This window comes from Phoca vitulina, unplaced genomic scaffold, assembly GCF_004348235.1.
Source record: "Phoca vitulina isolate PV1807 unplaced genomic scaffold, GSC_HSeal_1.0 scaffold97, whole genome shotgun sequence".
Lineage (NCBI taxonomy): Eukaryota > Metazoa > Chordata > Mammalia > Carnivora > Phocidae > Phoca > Phoca vitulina.
This window is the reverse complement of record NW_022589800.1, coordinates 886,984-907,874: the sequence shown is the minus strand read 5'-3', so window position 1 is coordinate 907,874 and position 20,891 is coordinate 886,984. Positions and strand designations below refer to the sequence as shown.

At 45.8% G+C, this 20,891-nt stretch overlaps 1 protein-coding gene and 1 pseudogene across 3 annotated transcripts in view; one reads left to right on the top strand and one right to left on the bottom strand.

Annotated features, from left to right (window-relative positions):
* DCAF8 (DDB1 and CUL4 associated factor 8) overlaps window positions 1-20,891 on the bottom strand; it is a 42,222-nt gene that overhangs the window by 6,039 nt on the left and 15,292 nt on the right. For all 3 annotated transcript variants that reach the window (XM_032397161.1, XM_032397162.1, XM_032397163.1), the window contains exons 4-11: window positions 18,079-18,749; window positions 17,000-17,140; window positions 15,875-15,969; window positions 11,457-11,567; window positions 4,654-4,726; window positions 4,112-4,169; window positions 3,488-3,595; window positions 1,980-2,110 (exon numbers count right to left, since the gene is read on the bottom strand). In XM_032397161.1, the coding sequence (XP_032253052.1) occupies window positions 1,980-2,110; window positions 3,488-3,595; window positions 4,112-4,169; window positions 4,654-4,726; window positions 11,457-11,567; window positions 15,875-15,969; window positions 17,000-17,140; window positions 18,079-18,749 (1,388 nt within the window). The remainder of the gene's footprint in view (window positions 1-1,979; window positions 2,111-3,487; window positions 3,596-4,111; window positions 4,170-4,653; window positions 4,727-11,456; window positions 11,568-15,874; window positions 15,970-16,999; window positions 17,141-18,078; window positions 18,750-20,891) is intronic.
* LOC116627410 lies at window positions 7,651-8,984 on the top strand (annotated as a pseudogene).

Sequence of the window (20,891 nt, the reverse complement as noted above, 5' to 3'; positions counted from 1 at the left end):
TAGCACACAGTACCTGGGTTGGAGCCCGCCGGGAGAGCCGACAGAGAGCTTCTGGGCCAGGTCTGAACGCCAGGACTTACCCTGTCAGTAACAAGCGTGAGCAGAGCAAAGAGCTCCAGCCTTAAGAGGACTGGCCTGGGGGACGCAGGGATAGGAAGGGGCAGCAAAGTGCTCTGGGAGACTAAGGACTGTCCTCTGATGTCATCCCCCACCCCTGTCCCTGAATAGGAACAAAGAAAGGACTAGAGTCTGAGCCAAAATCAGAGTCGAGAGAACTAGGCAAGGCAGATGAGAATTTCTAAGATGCCTTCTGGTTCTAATATTCTACTTTATGATGAGCTGCTCTGCATCTGCTCTTGCGGCTGGTGCCTGGTTGACCCACTGCAGGGAAGTTAGGACCAAACAAGAGAGGGGGGTCAAGTGGGGACACACAGATCATCAAGCTCACACAGGGGCAAGCACAAGCCGGGAACCTTGTTTCAGGGCACAGTCTCTCTATCTCTTGTTCTAGTCTCTCACTCTTGTGACCACTCAATCCAGGCTTGGGGCCCACCCATCGCAAGCAGGTGCCCTCCCCACCTGAGCACCTAGATGCATCACCAGACTCTGATTCTGGCTGAGGTGAAAGCAAACTGGCCTGCAGAGTGGTCTGGGAGAATGGACAAGTGCTGGCCTGGGGGAGGGCATTCAGCCCTGCGTCTCTCTGGAACAGAACGCAGGACAGTTTATGATCTAGAAAGGATTCACTGGCCCCTTCTGACTTCCTTTTGACTATACGCCTACTGCAGAATTCTCATGGAGACTCCAGTGTTTTAGTTTGTTCCCTGCAGATGACAGAAGAGGACCTACGGGAGAGTAGGACACGAAGCAGGCAACAGGGAGACACACCTTCAGGCTCGGGACCCCTCTCGTTCAGGCCGCAGAAGGCTTGGATCTGTACTGGCCCCAAGTCCCAAAAATTTAGACAAAACCAGAAAACAGTCTGAAGTAACTTCACACTAGGACAAGAAACACAAAAGGAAAGGGAGCCTGATTGCAGGGGACCATTTTAAATTCCACCAGCACTCTCAGGATGAGCCTCATGAAGAGATGGCTGGACTCTCTGCACCCCCCAAAGCTTAGAAGGAATGGAACTAAAGAGAAACCAAGCTGTCTCAGCCACTCCCTAGGGGCCCTTCACCAGACTGCCTAAGGAAATCGGTACAAGGCAGTCTCCCACACTGCCTCTTTCAGATCTTCTGCGGTCCAAAAACCTTACGGTAGGAAGCCACTCAACTCCCTTCCTAACTCTGGGTCTCAAAAAAGAAAAAAATATATGGTTAGCTAGATGCATTGTAGAAGCTGACCATGCTTCACTCCCCAACTCAGGATCCTCAGGCTTCTTTCTGGCCCTGCCTCTGTGCAGGCGGTCTAGAATTCAAAGGACAGGCGGTCTGTGATAGGATCACGGCCTGCAGCGCAGGCTGCTCAGTCATTATTTTAAAAAAATAAATAAAAATTTTAAAAAATTAAAATATTTTGCCACATTTGCTCTGTCCCTATTAGCTCCTTCTAGCTTGTATAAGCTGACCCAGGATAGGATCTCTACAAGATCACTACTTGGCTACCCTACGGGATGAGGCGCAAGGCACGGAGCAGAGGCCCCTCTGGCACACTGCAGGATGGAGCGCCCTCAACTCCAATGCTTTTCTTTTAGAAAAGGTGCCTGCCTAGAGATCCCTCATTCAGGCCAGAGGTTCTTCCCTAAGATCCCTTTCTCTCCTCACTAAACCATGCCTTAGAGGGGAAGAAGACAGAAAAAGGAAGCCAGGATTCCACCCAAACCTCAGCAGCCCCAGACTCTACCGCCGTTACTGTCCTGGCTAGACCCCGGAGATGCGGCACCATGCTGCCCTGGTGCGAGAACTCTGTGGCCCTGCTCGCACCTACCTTACCGGCGAGAGAGCAGCGAGCCAGCCAGCTGAGCGCAGCGTACTCACCACGCCTCCCTTGTCCCCCTCCATGAACTGAACGATCTGGCAGGATGCCTTCTCCCAGAGGAAGATGTGCCCGCAGTCACTGCCGCTCACCACAAACTCACTCTTGGGGCCATAGAAATTGACGCCTTTTACTGAAATGATAAATGAGGGAAGAGACCACATGAGAGTTGGCATCAGGCCGGTATATATTTACCTCATAGGGACTTAGTTATTCACAAACTCCAAAGTCAGCTAAGAGCCAAAGAATTCCTTTCATTTCCACAAAACAAATCAAGGGACTGTGTGTATGTAACAGACAAACCAAGAATCATGTCCGTCCCAGAGACTGTTTCTAGGCCCCCAGAGAGCTCCACGGGGCCGAGGGGCTGTAGTCCCTCAGCAGCAGCCTCAGTCTCACTGGTCTCTGCCCTATGGAGCACTTCCAGCCTCAGTGATGCCTTACTAGTCCCAGCCTGAACCACCCCAGCCCTGCCCACTCCTAGGCAGCCCTGTCCTACGCCCGAGGATCACCCTAGGTGTACTCCCTTAGTACCACCTTGTCTGCTTCCTGGGCCATCCGTCAGCTGGCCTGAGAATGAGGGAGGTCTAGGCCACAACTGCCTGTCAGAAGCATCTGAACCGTGCTTGCTACCAAGACTCTGAACGACACGGCTCCACTCCCTGGAATTACTAAGAGAAGCTGGGTGTCCCAGAGACTCTGTGCAGTTCCACGGCCGTCATGGGACTGCACTCAGCTTCTGTCTGCCTGTGGACTAAGTTCCAAGCACCAGTTCTCCCGCTCACCTCACCAGCTCAGAAGAGAAAGGACAAGTCACTGCTCTCTCCAAGTCAAAATTATGACAGATACCTGTTAGGAGCGGTGTCGACAACAAAGAGCAGTGGCCACCCCAACTTTTCTGTACATTAGAGTCACACAGGGAGCTTTTAAAAGACCTCTATCAAGCTGTACCCCATCCCAATTAAATCAGAATGTCTGGGGGTAGAAGCCAGGCTTTAAAGATCGGCAGGTGACCCCGCGGTGCAGCCAAGCGCAGGAACCACACCCAGAACACACACGGCCAATCTCCGCCGCAGACTGGGCAGGAGGCGCTAACACCACGCCTCCTCCTCTGCCTCATTCAAAAGAACTTGCCTCCTCCGCCCTAGAGCTAGCAGCTCACTTCCCCCCACCCGCCCCGATTTCAGGCAATTCAGTACCCCAGACTGAGGAGGGCTTTCCCAGATTCCCTAACAAGCCCGCTAAGCCTGAAGTTACCCGAAATCTTAAGAAAAACACAGTCACTCAAGTCTCCTTATGCCCAAATGAGGTCACACCGCTGCGGGGAGAGAGGCTCCAGGCGCCCTGCGCTTGAGCACAGCAGGCCTGTGAAGGCTCCAGCCCAAGGAGGGGCATCCTCGCACTGCTCCGACAGGCTGCCCTGTCCTGGAGGTCGTTCTGATCTGCACAGCCTGAATGAAATGCTGCCGCTCCCTAAGCCAACACACAGCAACCAGAAAGGCCGGCTCACCTGTGGCATTATTCCTGTGGCCCTTGTATCGCTTCACATACTGGGCCCCGTCGCTGTGAGAGGAGTTGAAGAGGTAAATGTCTTCGTCATTGTAGCTGGCCAGGAGCTCTGCCAAGAACAAGCACACAGCAGTGAAGGCAAAGGCTGAAAAAGAGCCGGGACCAGGAGCTGGGGGCTGGGGTGCAGCTTCTCGCCAGTGGTGCCCCCTCCGAATACCCAGGTAGAGCACCCATCTCACTCAGCTGGAGCTGCAGGCAGATCGGGCGTCCAGGGTAGACTAAGAACACACTGCCAACCCAGGGGTAGCAGAATGCTCAGGAAGATCATACCCATTAACTCAAGAGTGAGCCAGAGGCATAAGCACCTGCTCAGGCAAGGAGCCTGGGCTTCAGGGCACGCACTGCCAAGTCTCATCTGCAGCATTCTGCAAGTGGCGCCTGGCATCTCCAAGGGTCCTCGGCTGCGTCCTCCCGCTCTGTGCTCACCGTCAGCAACTACTCCCCAGCCGCTCCGCGTGGAGCTAGAGCACAGCGGTGAGCACTGGAGGGCGCGTGCCTCGCGGGCTCAGCAGCTGCCCAGACGGAGGGGGCGTGCCAGCCTAGCAGCTGGGCCCTGCACACGTACCTGTGCCGTCGTGGCTGTACACAAGACAGGTGATGTTTGCTTTGGACTCACTGTTCACCTGCAATAAGGAGCAGATACTGACTGATGCCCCACCCCCCCACTTGTTACACCACCTTCAGGAAACAGGTTTTCCTTCACACTCCCCACTATCTTGTCCCAGAGAGTGAGAGAGAGAGAGAAAGAGAGAGAGAGACAGACAGGAATACAACCAGTGCAATGTGGCCACCTCAGGGGAGAGGGCTTTCTGCTGGTGCTTTTCTGCATGCTAGCCATGTGACACACACTCTTATCTCCTGCGGCCTTACCATCACGGGGCAAGGCAATGATCTTTACCTCTCTACACTCTGTCAATAAGAAAACCTAGGCTAACGGAGGTGAAGTGACTGCCCAAGATCACAAAGCTGGTAAGTGGTGGAGCCGGGATTCAAATCCAGGGAACTGACTCGAAAGTCCAAGCTCCTCCCACCAGGCCAACAATTTTGGGGGCAGCCTTGGAGTTGAGTTAGGAAAGCTGGGAACCACTGGCCCCTCATGAATCTTACCAGGTGATGAGGACAGAACTTCTTGAGCACTCCATTGTTCTCGTTCTCATCAATTTTCCTCTGGTCGTAAATCCTATAATGGAAGAAACAATAGAATGTTAAAACTTACAAACGGGGCATCTGGGTGGCTCAGTGGTTAAGCATCTGCCTCCAGCTCAGGTCATGATCCCGGGGTCCTGGGACTGGGTCCCACATCGGGCTCCCTGCTCAGCGGGTAGCCTGCTTGTCCCTCTCCCACTCTTCCTACTTGTGTTCTCTCTCTCTCCCTCTCTCTGTCAAATAAATAAATAAAATCTTAAAACAAACCAAAACAACAACTCACAAAGTGACCCCTTGAACTGCAAAGTAATGGCAAGAACAGCAGTCAGCTGGATGTCAGGACAGATAAAGGACATCACCCCACTAAGATTCTGGCTCCCGCTCTTCCCTGAAGGCCCTCCTTCTCCCAGCCCTTTCCGAATCCTGACTCTTATCCAGACACTCCCCAGTTCAAGCGGTAATCCTAAATCACATTAACCTGAAGGGCCTTCTCTCTCCTCTCAGCTTTGAATCGCTTACTACTTATTTCTACTGAAAACTCCCCAGCAGCCTTTATTGCTACAGAGGCCCCGCTCCTAGAAGTCCGTGGGTCTTCAAGCCTGTCTTGGCCTCTGACTTAGCCTGGTCTCCCTCTCGCTCCTCACAGTGACGATTACAAACCCCCCCAGGATCTCCTCAAGACTTCTTCTCTCCTGCCTTTATTCCCATCCAACCAGTGTCCCCTTTCCTCATCTCTGCGATCCAAACTCTGACCATTCCTTCCGACACCTAGGACAGATGTCATCAGCCGGGTATCCTGCCAGGTGCTGGACACACAGGAGCAACAAGCCACCGCCTGTGTGCTTCCTCCCCATAGCTGCTCTTTCCACTCCTCCGAGGACCTCTTTCCGTGAGTCCTCAACCTCTTCCTCGTGCCTATCTGCCCATTTCCTAAACCCTCCTCTGCCGACTTCCCACTACTGCTTTTTCTGTCCTTCCCTCTCGTAGTCAAATTACTGAAAAGAGCAATCTGCATTCAGTGTTTTCACTTCATTTCCTGTTCCCTTCTCAATCCATTCCAATCTAGCTTGGGCCCTCAACCCACCAGTGAGACTTCCCCGGCTCAAGTCACCAGTGGCCTGACAGCCTCTACCCACAGTCTACTCTTCAGGCCTCTCTCCTCTTAACATCGTTCACTACGCCTTCCCTAAAACCGCTGCCTTCCTTGATGGTCAACCACCCCTTCATGGTGTTCATGAGCTTGTCTGTCTTTAGCTCTTAAATGCTGATATTCCCCGGAGGTTTGGTCTGAAGTTCTCCTCTGACTGTACGTAGGCAAACTATGACCTACAGGGAGGTTTTGCCTAGATTATTTGTAGTATCCTTCTAACTGACTTCCTTGCTCATGCTGTCCCCAGAATTATTCTAAAATGCAACATTTTATGTAAATTCCCTGCTTAAAATCTCTTCAGTAATTCTGTATTTTCTACTAAATAGAGTCCAAACTCCTTAGTAGGACTCTCCATCTCTTCTCAAAGATCCTATATGTGATACAAGAACAAACAAAACAAAAAGCAAGGCTTCCTTGAACACACCGTGTCCCAGCTTGGGTTTCTACCTCTACAGGCACCAGGCCCTCTACCTGAAATACTCAACTCCCATTCATTTTGAGTATTTCCTCTGTGAGAAACAACAGCATGGGAGAAATGGTTTCTCCCATGTTTAAGGAGTCTGATCTGAGTTCAAATACTAACTCTGCTACTTAGTAGTCTGCTACTGAGTAGCTGAGTAATCCTGGGCATTTTCTTAATATTTTCAATCCTTAATATACGTGTTTCTCCAAAACGCTCCTTAAAGGCAAAGTCTGTCTAGTCAGGTGTGTGTCTAGCACACAGAAGATGCTCAGTAAACGCTGGATGAATAGATGAATGAATCAATACATGTTTGTATTCTCCACAACTTCTTGCTTAATATCCTGCATTAAGAGAATTATCTGGAAATCTTTACTAAATGAACCCCCCAAAAAGAAAAGACAAACAGGAGACTGCTGTACTGCCAATTACTCCTCCTCAGCAAACACAGCATCTGATAATCTCATGTTTTTCCTCTAAACAAAATCTAAATCAACAGCTCTTAAATGTCACTAAGCCATCATAAACTTTGTAAGTCAGCAAGTTAGTAAAACATATTTAAGTATTCAATATTTTTGGTGTATGGACCATTCAGTGTTCGTCAGTATCCAAGGCTCTCTGCCCTTCCTCTTTATGAGCAAATCCTTAACTTCTTTCCCCTTTCTTCCATAATTATTTAAGAAGAACCTACTATATTCTAGATAGGACGCTAGACCAGGGGTTGGCAAGCTTGATCTTAAATGGCAAGATAGTAAATATCTTAAGCTGGCAGGCCATGTGGTCCCTGTCACAACTACCGAACTCTGCCATAGTAGCATGAAAGCAGCCTTGGATAATATGTAAATGAATGACCATGGCTGTGTTTCAATAAAACTTTATTTATAAAAAAACGGGCAGGGCAGGAGCATCCGCGTGGCTCAGTTAAGCATCTGACTTTGGCTTAGATCATGATCTCAGGGTTCTGGGATAGAGCCCAGCATCAGGCTTCCCGCTCAGCTGGGAGTCTGCGAGTCCTCTCCCCTTACCCCTGCCCCGGCTCCTGCTCTCTCTCTCTCAAATAAATAAAATCTTAAAAACAAAACAAACAAAACAGGCAGTATAGTTGGCCAGCTCCTGGGCTGGACAGTGCTGATACAAAGATGAATACGATTTTTTCCCCTATTTTCTGAGCATAGGACAGGACCTTGACATTTAAAAAAAATTTTTTGGGGGGGTGCGTCTGGGTGGCTCAGTCGTTAAGCGTCTGCCTTCAGCTCAGGTCATGATCTCAGGGTCCTGGGGACCGAGCCCCGCATCTGGCTCCCTGCTCGGCGGAAAGCCTGCTTCTCCCTCTCCCACTCCCCCTGCTTGTGTTCCCTTTCTGTCTCCACTGTCTCACTGTCTCCACTGGCGTGGAACATCTTTTTATATATTTATTTGCGATCTATATACCCTCTTCAGTGAGGTGTCTGTTAAGTCTCTGACCCATTTTTTATCAGGCTGTTTTCTTGTTGAGTTTTAAGAGTTCTTCATATATTTTAGATAAGTCTTATATCAGATATGTCTTTTGCAAATATTTAATCCCAACCTGTGGTTTGTCTTCTAATTCTCTCAGACAGTGTCTCTCAGAAAGCACAAGTTGTTCATTTTAACGAAGTGTACCTTATCAACTATTTCACAAATCATGTCTTTGTTACTGTATCTAAGAAGGCATCACCACTTTTTATTCAACATCTGAGCAAGGCTGCAGGTGTGGCCGCTGCTCTCCAAGCTTCGCAATGCCTCCCAAGGACGACAAGAAGAAAGATGCCGGAAAGTCGGCCAAAAAAGACAAAGACCCAGTGAACAAATCTGGGGGCAAGGCCAAAAAGAAGTGGTCCAAAGGCAAAGTTTGGGACAAGCTCAGTAACCTGGTCTTGTTTGACAAAGCGACATAAGACTAACCCTATAAGGAAGTTCCCAACTCTAAGCTTTTAACTCTAGCTGTTGTCTCTGAGAGACTGAAGATTTGAGGTCCTCTGGCCAGGGCAGCCCTTCAGGAGCTCCTTAGTGAAGTACTTATTAAACCGGTTTCAAAGCACAGAGTTCAAGTAACTTACACCAGAAACACCAAGGGTAGAGATGCCCTAGCTGCTAGTGAAGCTGCATGAACACAGCCCACCAACTGTACATTTTGGAAAATAAAAATTTATTAAATCAAAAATAAAAAGGCATCACCATACCCAAGGTCATCCAGGTTTTCTCCTATGTGATCTTCTAGAGGTTTTATTGTTTCGGGTTTTACTTTTAGGTCTGTGACCATCTGAGTTAGTTTTAGTAAAGGGTATAAGGTCTGTCTAGATTCCTTTCACATGTGGATGCCCAGCTGTTTCAGCACCATTTGTTGAAGATATTATCTCTGCTCCACTGTATTGCCTTTATACCTCTGTCAAAGATAAGTTGACTATATTTACGCGTGTCTGTTTAGGGCTCTCTATTCTATTCCACTCATCTATCTGTCTACTCTTCTGCCAATACTACACCATCTCCTTGCCTGTAGCTTTACGGGAAGTCTTGAAGTTGGGTAGTATCAGTCCGCCAACTTTGTTCTTCCCCTTTAATACTGTGTTGGCTTTTATGGATCTCTTGCCTCTCTATATAAACTTTAAAATCAGTTTATCAATATCCATAAAATAACTTGCTGGGATTTTTACTGGAATTGCACTGAATCAACAGATCAAGTTGGGAAGAAGTTGACATCTTCACAATATTGATTCTTCCTATGCCCTTCACACATTTTAAATCAAATAAAGAGTGGTTTTAGCACTGTCTCAACACCCTTATGGCATCTCCACAGGCCTCCAGGTACTGTACTACCTTGTTACCTTAAGCCTCTCTCTTCCTTCCTCACCTCCTCTCCCCCCCACCACCCCACCTGCCCTTCATCTAGCGTTCTCTCAGTGTTGCTGATATCAGCCTAAGACAGAAAAGCAAAGGGACTATTTATTATTTATGAGCCAGGGCCTATATCAAATCCTTTACCGATAAATTTACATGTCAACCAACCACCACAGGATTCATTCATCTGATATTCTCCTTTTCTTCACTCTTGTCAATTCGTAAACCAACCCAAATAGGATTTAGTAGTAGGCACCCACACCTCCACCACCTCTACTTGTCTACTTTCTCCTTTCTTCCCCCCACCCCTTTTTTCGGTTATAGGCCAAAAAGCAAGTCTCTCTAGGCTTCCTTTAAATGCTTCTTCACAATACTAAACCAAAATTCAGTATTCATGATGCAAAGGCCTTAAGGATGAGTAAGCGATTTCTCTATATTCCCTTGAAGGAATTCCTTCAGCCTAGAAATGAAAGCTAATGGTACTAGGATATAAAATATTCACCAAAAATATTTTCAAATTTGTACTGGAAGGCGAGCTCTTTAGGTTCTTTCAAAGAAATAATCAGAAAGGGGAAATCCCAAAACACTCAACTGGCTGAATTGAAGAGATGCCAGAGAAACTGAATGAGCCTAATGTCAGAGAAGATCTAGGGTGCTCAAAGGGCCATCTGCTTGCACAGGGTCAGTGTGCCTCAAAATCTACACATGCCAAGTGAATAGCTTACATCTGCTGAAAATCTGCAACGTACAAAGGGACAGAGGATATTGAGCTGATAAGAGACAGAATATCTAAGTATTCTTCCATGTGCTAAAATGTTAAAACTGACTTCAGCCTTAGTCTAACCCTGGCCAACGTATCAGCTTTGGATTAAGGCATTATCAATTGCAGTTCATGATAAAGCCAACTGTTCCAGTCTCCTCCAAACATCAAGGACCTAGTGGCTGAATTATCTACAGATACAGACTTTTCAAGCCATCCAGAGCTCTAAGGAGGAAATCCAAACTAGGAATTTCAGTAAATGCTCCATTTGGAGGGGGCAGCACCTGACAGCTACAACCCTTTTTGATCAACAGCTTCTTATTAAAACAAAAAAACAAAAAAACTACTACTACATATTTGCCATTGGGTGAATAAAGGACAGGAATTTGGAAAGCAAGGGAAACAGGAAAATAGACAGGCACAAAGTTGTCTAATTCTCTTGTGGCAGGATTCTTGAACAAGGGAAGGTCATCTCTCATGTATTTCTAAAAACTTACTCTAACCCCATGATACTTATCAGTGAAATTAATTTCAGAATACAATTATAAAAATGTGCTCTTATTTTAAAAGGAAGATAATGCTTTTCACCCCTTAATCAGGAAAGCAAAAAGTCATTCATTTTTCTAGTGATGCTCTCCCTCCTCCTTTTCAAACTGATGATCCCTCAGCAAAGGGGGATGGTATAATCACAGAAAGAGAGCTCAAATAAGCCACCTGGGTAGGGAGGGGATACAGTTTGTGACTAAGGGCCAGAAGGAAACTAAGTGATACACATGGGGATTGAACCTCTGAACTCTTGTTTTCCTTAGGATATGCCTCAATAGCCAGTGTTACAATAAACGTTCCCAGTAACAAAGATATCACTACAGAAAAAGAAAACTGGTTCATGACAGTGGGAGTCAAAAACTCAGAGTTCACACTGAGTACTCCCACTCAAATCATTTCTGTATCTGAAACCAGCATTCAAAATTTCTAGTACACGTTAATTTATATACAAAAAATGGTGGAAAATATTTACTAATACATCAATTGCTAGTAAACCTGGATTTATGTCTTAGCTGCTATGTGGGGACCTTGGTCACAATTCATCAAACTTCTTTAAAACGTGACAATCTCAGGTGCCTGGGTGGCTCAGTCAGTTAAGCATCTGCCTTTGGCTCAGGTCATGATCCCAGGATCCTGGGATCGAGCCCGGCGTTGGGCTCCTTGCTCGTAGGAAGTCTGCTTCTCCCTCTGCCCCCTCCCCTGCCCCATGCTCTCTCTCGTTCTCTCTCTCAAACAAATAAAATCTTAAAAAAAAAAAAAAAAAAACCAACTTGACACTCTCTATAATAAGTTAAGCTATCCCTCAGGGATTGTTACTGTTACATCAGGGAACAGAATGCTCAGAAGAAGCTTAAACTCTTTGGAAGATGGTGAAAAATTCAAGATGGTGGTTAATGGATTCCGAGGCCATTCACACTGTTCCACAAAGGATAGCTGGTGGTACCCAGTGCATCAGTCTCAGACTCTCAAAGACACAGAAGAGCCAGACTCACCTTACAAACTGATCTCGTCCACCCACGGCAAACTGGTGGGTATTGGCAGGATTCACATAGATCGTATACAGTCCCACTTTCTTCTCCTTCTCTTTTGTCACCACCAGTTTCCTTTAAGAGTAGAAAAGTGTAAAAGTTATATTCTCTAAAAGACCCAGATGGTCATGGCAAGAGAGAGCACAGAGAGTAATGCAGACACAGCTAGTAAGACCAGATTCTCAGTGAGAAAGAAAGAAAAAAGTGGTTTTGTTTGTTTTGAACGCTGGAACAAGAAAAAGACAAAAATCACCTCCACGTATATTTAATAAATGCTACCTTGGGGAGGGAAAAACAAACGTGCAGTGAAGTCATTTTATGGTATTCCTCAAGACGTGTAAATTAAAGTATGTAAAAATATTGCTCCTCAGGTAGTGTCAGTTTAGTTAGGAGTCCAACATGATGATAACCTATCATTAAACAGACGATACCACCCACATCTTCCCATATTATATAAATACATTCTCCCAGTCATCTGGGAGCAGGGACAAAGAGGAGGATGAATCATAAAAACAGTGGCCAGAAAAGCCCTTAAGGTTAGAATCTACCTCCCAGGGGCGCCTGGGTGGCTCGTTAAGCTTGCCTCTCCCTCTCCCACTCCCCCTGCTTGTGTTCCCTCTCTCGCTGTGTCTGTCTCTGTCAAATAAATAAATAAAATCTTAAAAAAAAAAAAAGATCTTTATTTGAGAGAGAGAGAGAGGGCAAAAGCAGGGGAGAGGGGCACAGGGAGATGGAGAAGCAGTCTCCCCACTGAGCAGGGAGCCCAACTCAGAGCTCGATCCCAGGTCCCTGGGATCATGACCTGTGCCGAAGGCAGACACTTAACTGGCTGAGCCGCCAGGCACCCCTCAAATAAATAAAATCTTAAAAAAAAAAAAAAAAGAATCTACCTCTCAGATTCCACAAAAGTGTCACAACCCAGCTCTAAAAATGCACACTTAAGAATGACAAGGCCACATCTCTAGCACAGGGACAGTCCAAAGGAAAGCAGCATTCTTCCTTTATCTGAAGCAAGTTAGGAGAGGAGATTCTTATGAAGACCGCTGTCTCTAAAGCTGGAAAGTCACCTCTAAATTACTCCTCTGGTTGTACCACAAAAAAGGGCGATCCTTAAGAGGGCATTGGGGTCCTGAGGAAAACCCTGTAAAATTTTAGAGTTTTAGCCAGATTCTGGCTAAAAGCCATATCTGTCCCATCTTAAGGGTGGCACTATGAATACTCTTCCCAAATCTAAGTGTCCAGCCAGTCAAATATGATATCATAGAGATCAGTAAATTTACAGGAAAGGAAAGACAGGGAAGGAAAGGGCTGGGTTCTAGCTTTTGTTTTTAATTCTAAGGTTTTGCTCATTCTGTTGTTATGGAAACTGAAAGAAATATAACCATGACAACGAGTTTCTTTGTAAAGAAATGTAAAATCATTTCATCCTCTCTGCATGGTCAAAGTTCCTCTAGCCTAGAACTGCTCTAAGCAAATGGAGAGATTTTACTTGATTTTAAAATCTCTGTAGCTTTCCATTGAAACAGTATATGGGGGTGCCTGCATGGCTCAGTCAGTTAAGCATCTGCCTTTAGCTCAGGTCATGATCCCAGGGTCCTGGGACCAAGCCTGCATAGGGCTCCCTGCTCAGCGGGGAGCCTGCCTCTCCCTCTCCCTCTGCCCCTCCTACCCCACTTGTGTGCTTGAGCGCTCTCTCTCTCTCAAATAAATAATAAAATCTTTAAAAAAGAAACAGTACATGAAGATCATTAAAAATGAATGTCATTAGGGAAAACACACACATACACAACCCTCAAAAACACAAGGTAGAAAATACATCCAAAATGAGTTTAAGGAACAAAACTAGCAGTGGAGAAGAGGCAGCTCTAATCAGGTTTTAGATGGGGAAAAGCAGATGCTTCTGCTTTTCACAAGATCATCTCATTTTCTCAGCAATGTGGATTTTCAGAAGGAGAGAGTCAGACAAACAAAAGCTGACCACCATGTGGAAGCAAAAGGAAAAAACTGAAGGGATAGATTATGAAATAGGGCTCCACCATCCTGTAATCCTGACAATCAGCTCAATCTTTCTAATGCCTCAATTTATTCCTCTGAAATGAAAAATTCTCTCTCCCAATGGATAAATGCAGAGTACCTTGGGCTCTCTGGGGAACTTGCAGAGGTGCTATAAAAATAATCAATCATGGCAGTAGGGGAAAAAAATTTTTTTCACATCAGAAGGAGGGAGCACATGAAAACATAAGAAACAAACTTACCAAATTTTGCCTTTAAATTTGCAGGTTTTTTTAGTAGCAGGTATGTTCCAACAAAAAGGGAAAAAGAACTACAGATCAGACCAAAGAAGTCCTCTGAAGAATATTTCAAATTGGCTTCCACTGGCTAAAGGAATATCCCACCCACAGCTCCAAATCCAACTCTTTTCCTAAAATGTCAGCCAATCTTACCAGCTTCCAGAGACTTAGCTATCATAAATACACAAAAGAAAAGTTCCCATTATGCCAGCTTCACACAAAAATGCCTCTGATGTAAGTGGATGTTCACAAACCAGCTTAACACGTAAGGATAGCTTGTATTTTCCAGCCAGGACCTTACATTCAGTCCCCCACCTCAGCTTTCTACTACTTCTTCAACACCTAAAGCAAAAACTTTTTGAAAATTCAGTCTCTTATTCCCCAAATCCAGGATCTGGGCCTCCTCCTACTTCAAGTTTCTCCTATGTCCCCTCTTCGAATTTCTATCCCATCTATCAGTGCTTGCATCCAGAGCCATTGCTTATGTCATTTCATTCCAAATTCAATAATCTGCCAAAGTCACCTGTTTTGCCCATCATATGGTCCCCAACACCTTGTGGTCTAACGGTGGTTTTCCTATGACCTGGCAGACAGAATAAGCTCCCACTCTGCTTCCCAACTCTCTACCAGAGCAGACCAAACAAACAGCCCATTTGTTGCATCTTTGTACTTCCCCTCCCCTCTGGAACTTTAGAATGAAAATAACAAGGGGCACCTGGGTGGCTCAGTTGGTTAGGTTAAGCATCCCCTTCCCCTCAGGTCATGATCCATCGGGCTCCCCGCTGAGCAGGGAGTCTGCTTCTCCTTCTCCCTCTGCCTGCTGCTCCCCCTGCTTGTGCGCTCTCTCTCTCTCTGATAAATAAATAAAATCTTAAAAAATAAAGAAAGAAAAATAAAAGTCTAGTAATAACCAGCTTTGAGATTATATGCCCTAAATTAGCTTATATTCTACTTGTATGCTATGTGAATCAAGACATCCCTTACTTAATATTTTAAGCTAACGACGTATAAGATTTGTTAACATTTTTAAGACTTAACAAGAACCGTAAATAATCCAGATAGTTCTAGATAAACAAGTCTAGTTATCTAGATAAATCCAGATAAACAAGATAGCAATTTTTTTTTTAAAGATTTCATTTATTTGACAGAGGCACAGCGAAAGAGGGAACACAAGCAGGGGGAGTGGGAGAGGGAGAGGCAGACCTCCCGCTGAGCAGGGAGCCCGATGCGAGGCTCGATCCCAGGATCCCGGGATCATGACCTGAGCCGAAGGCAGATGCTTAACGACTGAGCCACCCAGGCGCCCCGTCCATATACTTTATTATTTGAATTTTTAAAACAAGATGTATTTGCTTATTATTACAACTGAAATTTTTAAAAATAAATTAATTAGTAGCTACAATATAATCAATTCCAAACATGGTGCCAGACACTATGCTGGGGCATCAAGGACATTTATCATAACACTCACAGAGATGAGAGAGACAAATATTGACTGGTTAGGCCCAAAGTAAGGCTGAGAAACAGACGTTCAGAAAGGTTAGATGGTGGTGCCTGAGTCGCAATCTGACCCACGTCTGTCCAGATCCAAATAAGATGCTCTGATCTTTCTATGACATCACACAGCTAATGAGGAATGTGATTTAACCATGAGCCTCAAATTCACGTAAAAAGGAACTGTGATATGACAGAACTCTATTAGAGCTACTAATATTTTTGTGCAAGATTTATCCTTTGTTTACATGTTTCTATACATAATTGAACTGAAAACTAGCTGCTCTGTAATGTGCTTCCTGTGGGTGAGCTGAGTGGCACCCAAGTGGATGGAGAGATAAACAAGTGATTACAGCCCACATGGAAGATAACTGAGCCTTGTTTTAGAAATGAAGGCAGACTGAACAGCACTGTACTGCTGAGAAGCAGACAGACAACAACAAAGAAGGGAGGAAGCGCCCTAAACCTCAATCTGCTTCTTAGCACAGGCACAGAGAGACTCTGGATTGACCAGAGAGGTGGGTATTACCTAGGACAGGTGAGGTATTTTCAAGGCCAAGAAGTCCAGTTCTGTAAAAACATTATTGCTACACTTACGAAGCTGGCCGGTCTTGTCTGAGGTCAATGGTGAAGACAACTGCATCTTCACCTGCAGATAGGAACGTACAGGGAGAGTCCGGTTCCAGGGCCAACTGAGGGACAAAAAAACAAAGGTTTCTATAGATTAGAATTAGAAGCCATCTAGTTCACTCCTTTATCTTTAGGAAGGACTGCATTTTTAAATATCTCAGCAAGAGACATGTCCAGCTTTTTTGTTGTAAAACCCCAGGAAAGGAACTAATAAACCCATTCGCTCTTGTTCTATGTGAATTTGTTACAGCTTGTTTATTCCATTCAAATAAAAAGGACAGAAGTTTTGCTATTTCAACTAAGTCCCCAAGGGATCTATCTGAATAAGGATACCAAAGAAAAACATCAACCATGTTGGTTCCTTCTCAAACAAAATCAATTAAACTCTCAGATGGGTAGAGAAATGGTGCCCAAGTTTCACTCCTTACACTTTAGTTGTAAAAATTAGTTAACTAATGGGTTGAAGGTAGGCTTAAAAATCAAAGAAATAGGTAACTTTCGTATTTTCTGCGCCATCTGGGCTAGAAAAGGACATTCCAGGTCCACCTACCTATCAGCTTAGGGTTTGTAAAAGAGGTCCACCCTCCTACAGCATGACCACTCTGACATGAGGCAGCTCTCAGCTCCTCACTGGCTGCCCCACAACTGTCTGTTCTATATTCCCAGTCCTAAATAGGGCTTCCATAAATAGTACTGTCTGTGCCCTGAGACCTCAGAGAAAAGTTGGAGCTCTCACACGTGAGGAGCGACCACTAGGACCTTGGAGCTGTTAAGGTGTTCTAGATACAACCAAAATAAATTTAAGAGGTTTGGAAGACACGGGAGACCTCAAGGATTTCCAAACCAACCACTGGTCAGCTTAGGGGTTAGGTATAATCAACTGAATGCTGAATGTACAAGATCTAGAAAGTTTTCCAATACTGCACTTCCAAGAAGTTTAAGGTGGCTGCTTTTTCTCCTTTTTTATCTACAAATTCTAGGACAAAAGAAATGAGGCAGGTGACGCAATGGGCAGAGATCTGGGAAGGCCCTGGCTGAGATCCTTGGTTGAGGAGCTGGACCACACAACCATGAGGGCAAGAGCTTACTTACCTTGTGGGATGCTCCCTTGTGCTGGGCCACACGCTTCGTATTCTTGCAACACTGTGTGGCAGACAGCTCTGCTACCCGCACCTGCCCATCACGGGCACACATGGCCAGAGTGGAATCACCACTGTTAGGAAGGAACTTGGCCTGGGATATTAATGAGAAAAGGGACATACGAAAGAAACTGAGGAGGTGAATTTGAGAGGGGAAAACTGTAATAATAACCCTAACCCATCCCTTTGGTCGCACAACAGCTGGAAACTTAGCTCTCCTAGCCTTATACCATTGGCTCAACTCCAATTTCTTCCAAGAGTTAAAGAAGAGGGAGAAAAACCTGATTTAAGAGAGCATTTCTGTTGACTCTGCAAGGCTGAACTGGTACAGGGTAAGTGCTCAGGTGAACTAGGACTACGCCTACTAGGGGAGAAATATAAGGAAAAGAGGAGGAAAACCTATCTTGATTCAGGAAGCAAACAGAAATTTGCTACAAAGGAAACCAGAGGGGCTGTTGGGGAAGTGATCATGCCCAGGAATCAGTGCCAGTACCAAAATGATGGATGGGGCTGGTGAGTAAACAGAGAACAACAAGGCTAACAAATACTCATCAAATGTTTATTAAGCACCACGAATGGTTCTAAACTGCTTAACTTCTATTGTTGTATAACTCTCATGGTCCTCTGTGTTGATTAGTTCTACACTACAGATTAAAGACAGAGATTAAAGAATTTGCCCAAGATCACAAAGCTAATAAGGGGTAGTGCCAGGAACTGAACCCAGTATGGCTCAAGAGCCTCCGCTCTGACACTGGACGCCTCCCCCCAGGCACACTGAGTACCTTCCTGAGGACTTCCAAGCACCTCACCTATCATAAGGCTTCCAAATGCCTCTGTGCTTAGGAAAAACAAAAGGCTGTCACGGGTCTTTCAGGGCATTTAACTCCTCTAAGTCATCATGGGAGCCATGGCAGGACTGAGTCCTGATGCCTAATTCTACCACAACTCACTGTCAGCTCCCACTCCAGGCATCTCAGGCTTGTCTAACTGCTGCCTGCCTTTCTCAATTGCTGTTCCGCTCCCTTGTCTCACCTGGAAGACATTGCTTTTGTGGCCGCTCTCAAAGTCCAGTACTGGCTGCCGCCGCACCCAGTCCCAAACCACCACTTTCAGGTCATCGCTGCCACTGGCCAGCCAGGTGCCGCGCTGGTTAAAGTGCAGGGTGTTGACACAACCAGTATGGCCCTCAAGCCCATGCTGCAGGCGGAAACGCTGCACAAAGACTCTTGCTCCACAAGCCTCATATACAAAGCGGGCACTGGAACCCAGCTCCCGCTCCCGAAGAGCAGGAAGGGCCTGCCAGCGAGGGCGGGGCAGGGCGGATGTCTCGGAAGACACCCAGTCCTCCAGGGCTCGCTCATCATCTGACGAGTCCTGGTCACGGCTGGCCCGCTTCCGCTGGACACGGCGCCGAGGATGCTCTTCCTCCTCCTCTTCTTCTTCCTCTTCCTCCTCCGAGCGGTCATGGACCTGGTTTTCGTCGTTGATGGAGTAATGGCCAGTGTCCTCCATGCTGTCAGAGTCCTTGTCTTCACCTGAGCTCTCTGTATCTGTACCCCGACTTCCTGTGCTGGTGCGGTTGGGGCCACCATCATCCCCAGTCAAACTCAAGCTCAGATCTGAGGCCTCCACTTCAATGCCTGAGGATGTCTCCCTCCCCTCCTCAGCGCCAGACATCTCCTCTGGACTGCTGGACAGGCTTCCTGCATGTTAGTAGGAACAGGTGGGTGAGGGGGAAATAAGGAAATGGGAGAGTGATCAGAAGGATGTCCCCGCCTTAGTCCAAGAAATCATCACATCAAAAGATCCAGACACCAACTTTGGTTACAGTGTTTTTGTTCAAATGCTTACAAAAACTACCTTCTGAAGGGGAATCTTGAAAAGGACAAGAAACTGAAAAGATTAAGACCAAAGCCACATGCAAATAAAGGTACTTCAACACAAGTGAAGAACTGCAGGACAGCCTAAGAGTCTCCTGCAAAGCATGGACCAGCTGTGTCCAAATACATCCAATACAACCACCTTAAGCTCTGTTCTGCTGGGACGCACATCCATTAGCCACAGCATATAATTAAACCGAATATAAGAAAAAAGAATAGCCATCCCAGCAAAAGTTGGTATAGACATCTTCTCAGAGAAAGACAGAAAATAACAGATTAAAATCATTCAGACAATGGGTGTGGAGCTGAACTATTTCTTATTTCAAGAAAGCACCACTCCCCCACCCTTCCTAAATCCTGATTTTTTCCCTTGAGGTCCTATAATCCACTAACAATCCAAAGGAAGTAGAAGGGACAAGTGGGGATTGTGATCATTAGAATGGGTTCTTGCTCACTTTTCACTAATAAATGTATTCTGACTTGCATTAATGTGATGATGTTAATGCTACTATTAGTTAAAGGACTCTTTATTGAGGTAGAGTTTTATCAGGAAGCATACACAAATATCTGAGAAGGAAAGTTCACCATATCCTAGGTCTGCCATGCTGGTGGTTATAAAAGAACTGGGTCACTTTGAGCAATCTAATCCCCGACAATTAGATACTGCATTCTCCTATCTAATAGCAGCCAAATCATATTTCAGTGAGCACTCCTACAATGTGCTAGAGCCATATGACCACAACTTCCACACTGAAGCCAAGGTATGAAGGAAGGAAGGCGGGAATGAGGACTTTAAACACTATTCACGGCCTCCTTTCCTGACGATTACAAACTTGACCTCGCCAGAAGTAAAGGCTGTTAGGAACAGCAGACCAGGCATGTGCAACGCTGGTAGGAGCTATCCAACCCCACAAGGACATTGAAAGGATTCCAAGTAGCGCCTGACAGCCTAGTCACCTGGACTAGAGCAGTAATTTCCAAAGATCTTTGCAGCAACGGAACCCCTGCACGACAAACTCTCAGGCAAAACCCACCACAGAAAACAGATGAACAATACAAGCACGCTGGTTCAAATGGCCACAGAAGGTTGGGAGACTTGTAAACAGCTCTTTTCAGAAAGTACCTCAACTAAGATCCCAGCATGAAAACAATGGGTGTAGGAACTAGAAGAAAAAGGGGGTAAGTGCAGCAATTTGTTCCTAGGAACTACACTTGCTGAGACCGCTGTGTATGCTGAGAAAGATTAGTAGTTGTGGTTTCTCAAATACAATTGGCTTTGAAACTGGGAGTAGTGTGAAAGGATAAAACACCACACATTTCACTTCTGTGGAGAAGGAAAACTAAACACCAAATCTCCTAGCATTTCTTGTTAAAATTATGATTAACCAATCAAGACAACTTGGGAGCTCTCCCATATTAACATAAGAGCCAGAGTCAATCACAAGCTCAGCAGGGGGACCCTAACGGTCAATGACCAAGATCCAGAGGTCAACAAATTTTTTCTATCAAGGGCCTTCACAGGCCACATGCAGGCTGGATCTGGCCCGCAGGCCATAGTCTGCCAATCCCTGATCTAGCTGATGGCCAAATTCCAAATCAGTTATATACCTCAAACCACCTAGAACCCTGAGTCTCTCAACGAAGCCCAGTGAAAAATCTGAACCACTTTCTTTTACAGATGAATGAACAGCACTGGTAAGAGAACACAGGGTCAATAAACAGCATGTTGAAAAATCTCACTTTCCCTTACTTAACTTCACTGCTCTACCAATCTCATCAACTGGAATTGAGCCTATAATCCTGATCTGCAACGTGCTAAAGAATGCTGAACACTGTGCTGCCCAATCATATCCATTTGAAGGACATTTCTCTAGTTTAGAAGTTGGCTCAGGGTTCAAGCATTAATCGAATAATCTGTTATCAAAATCTTGATATTCTACCTTCAAACGTGCCTTAGACCCAGTG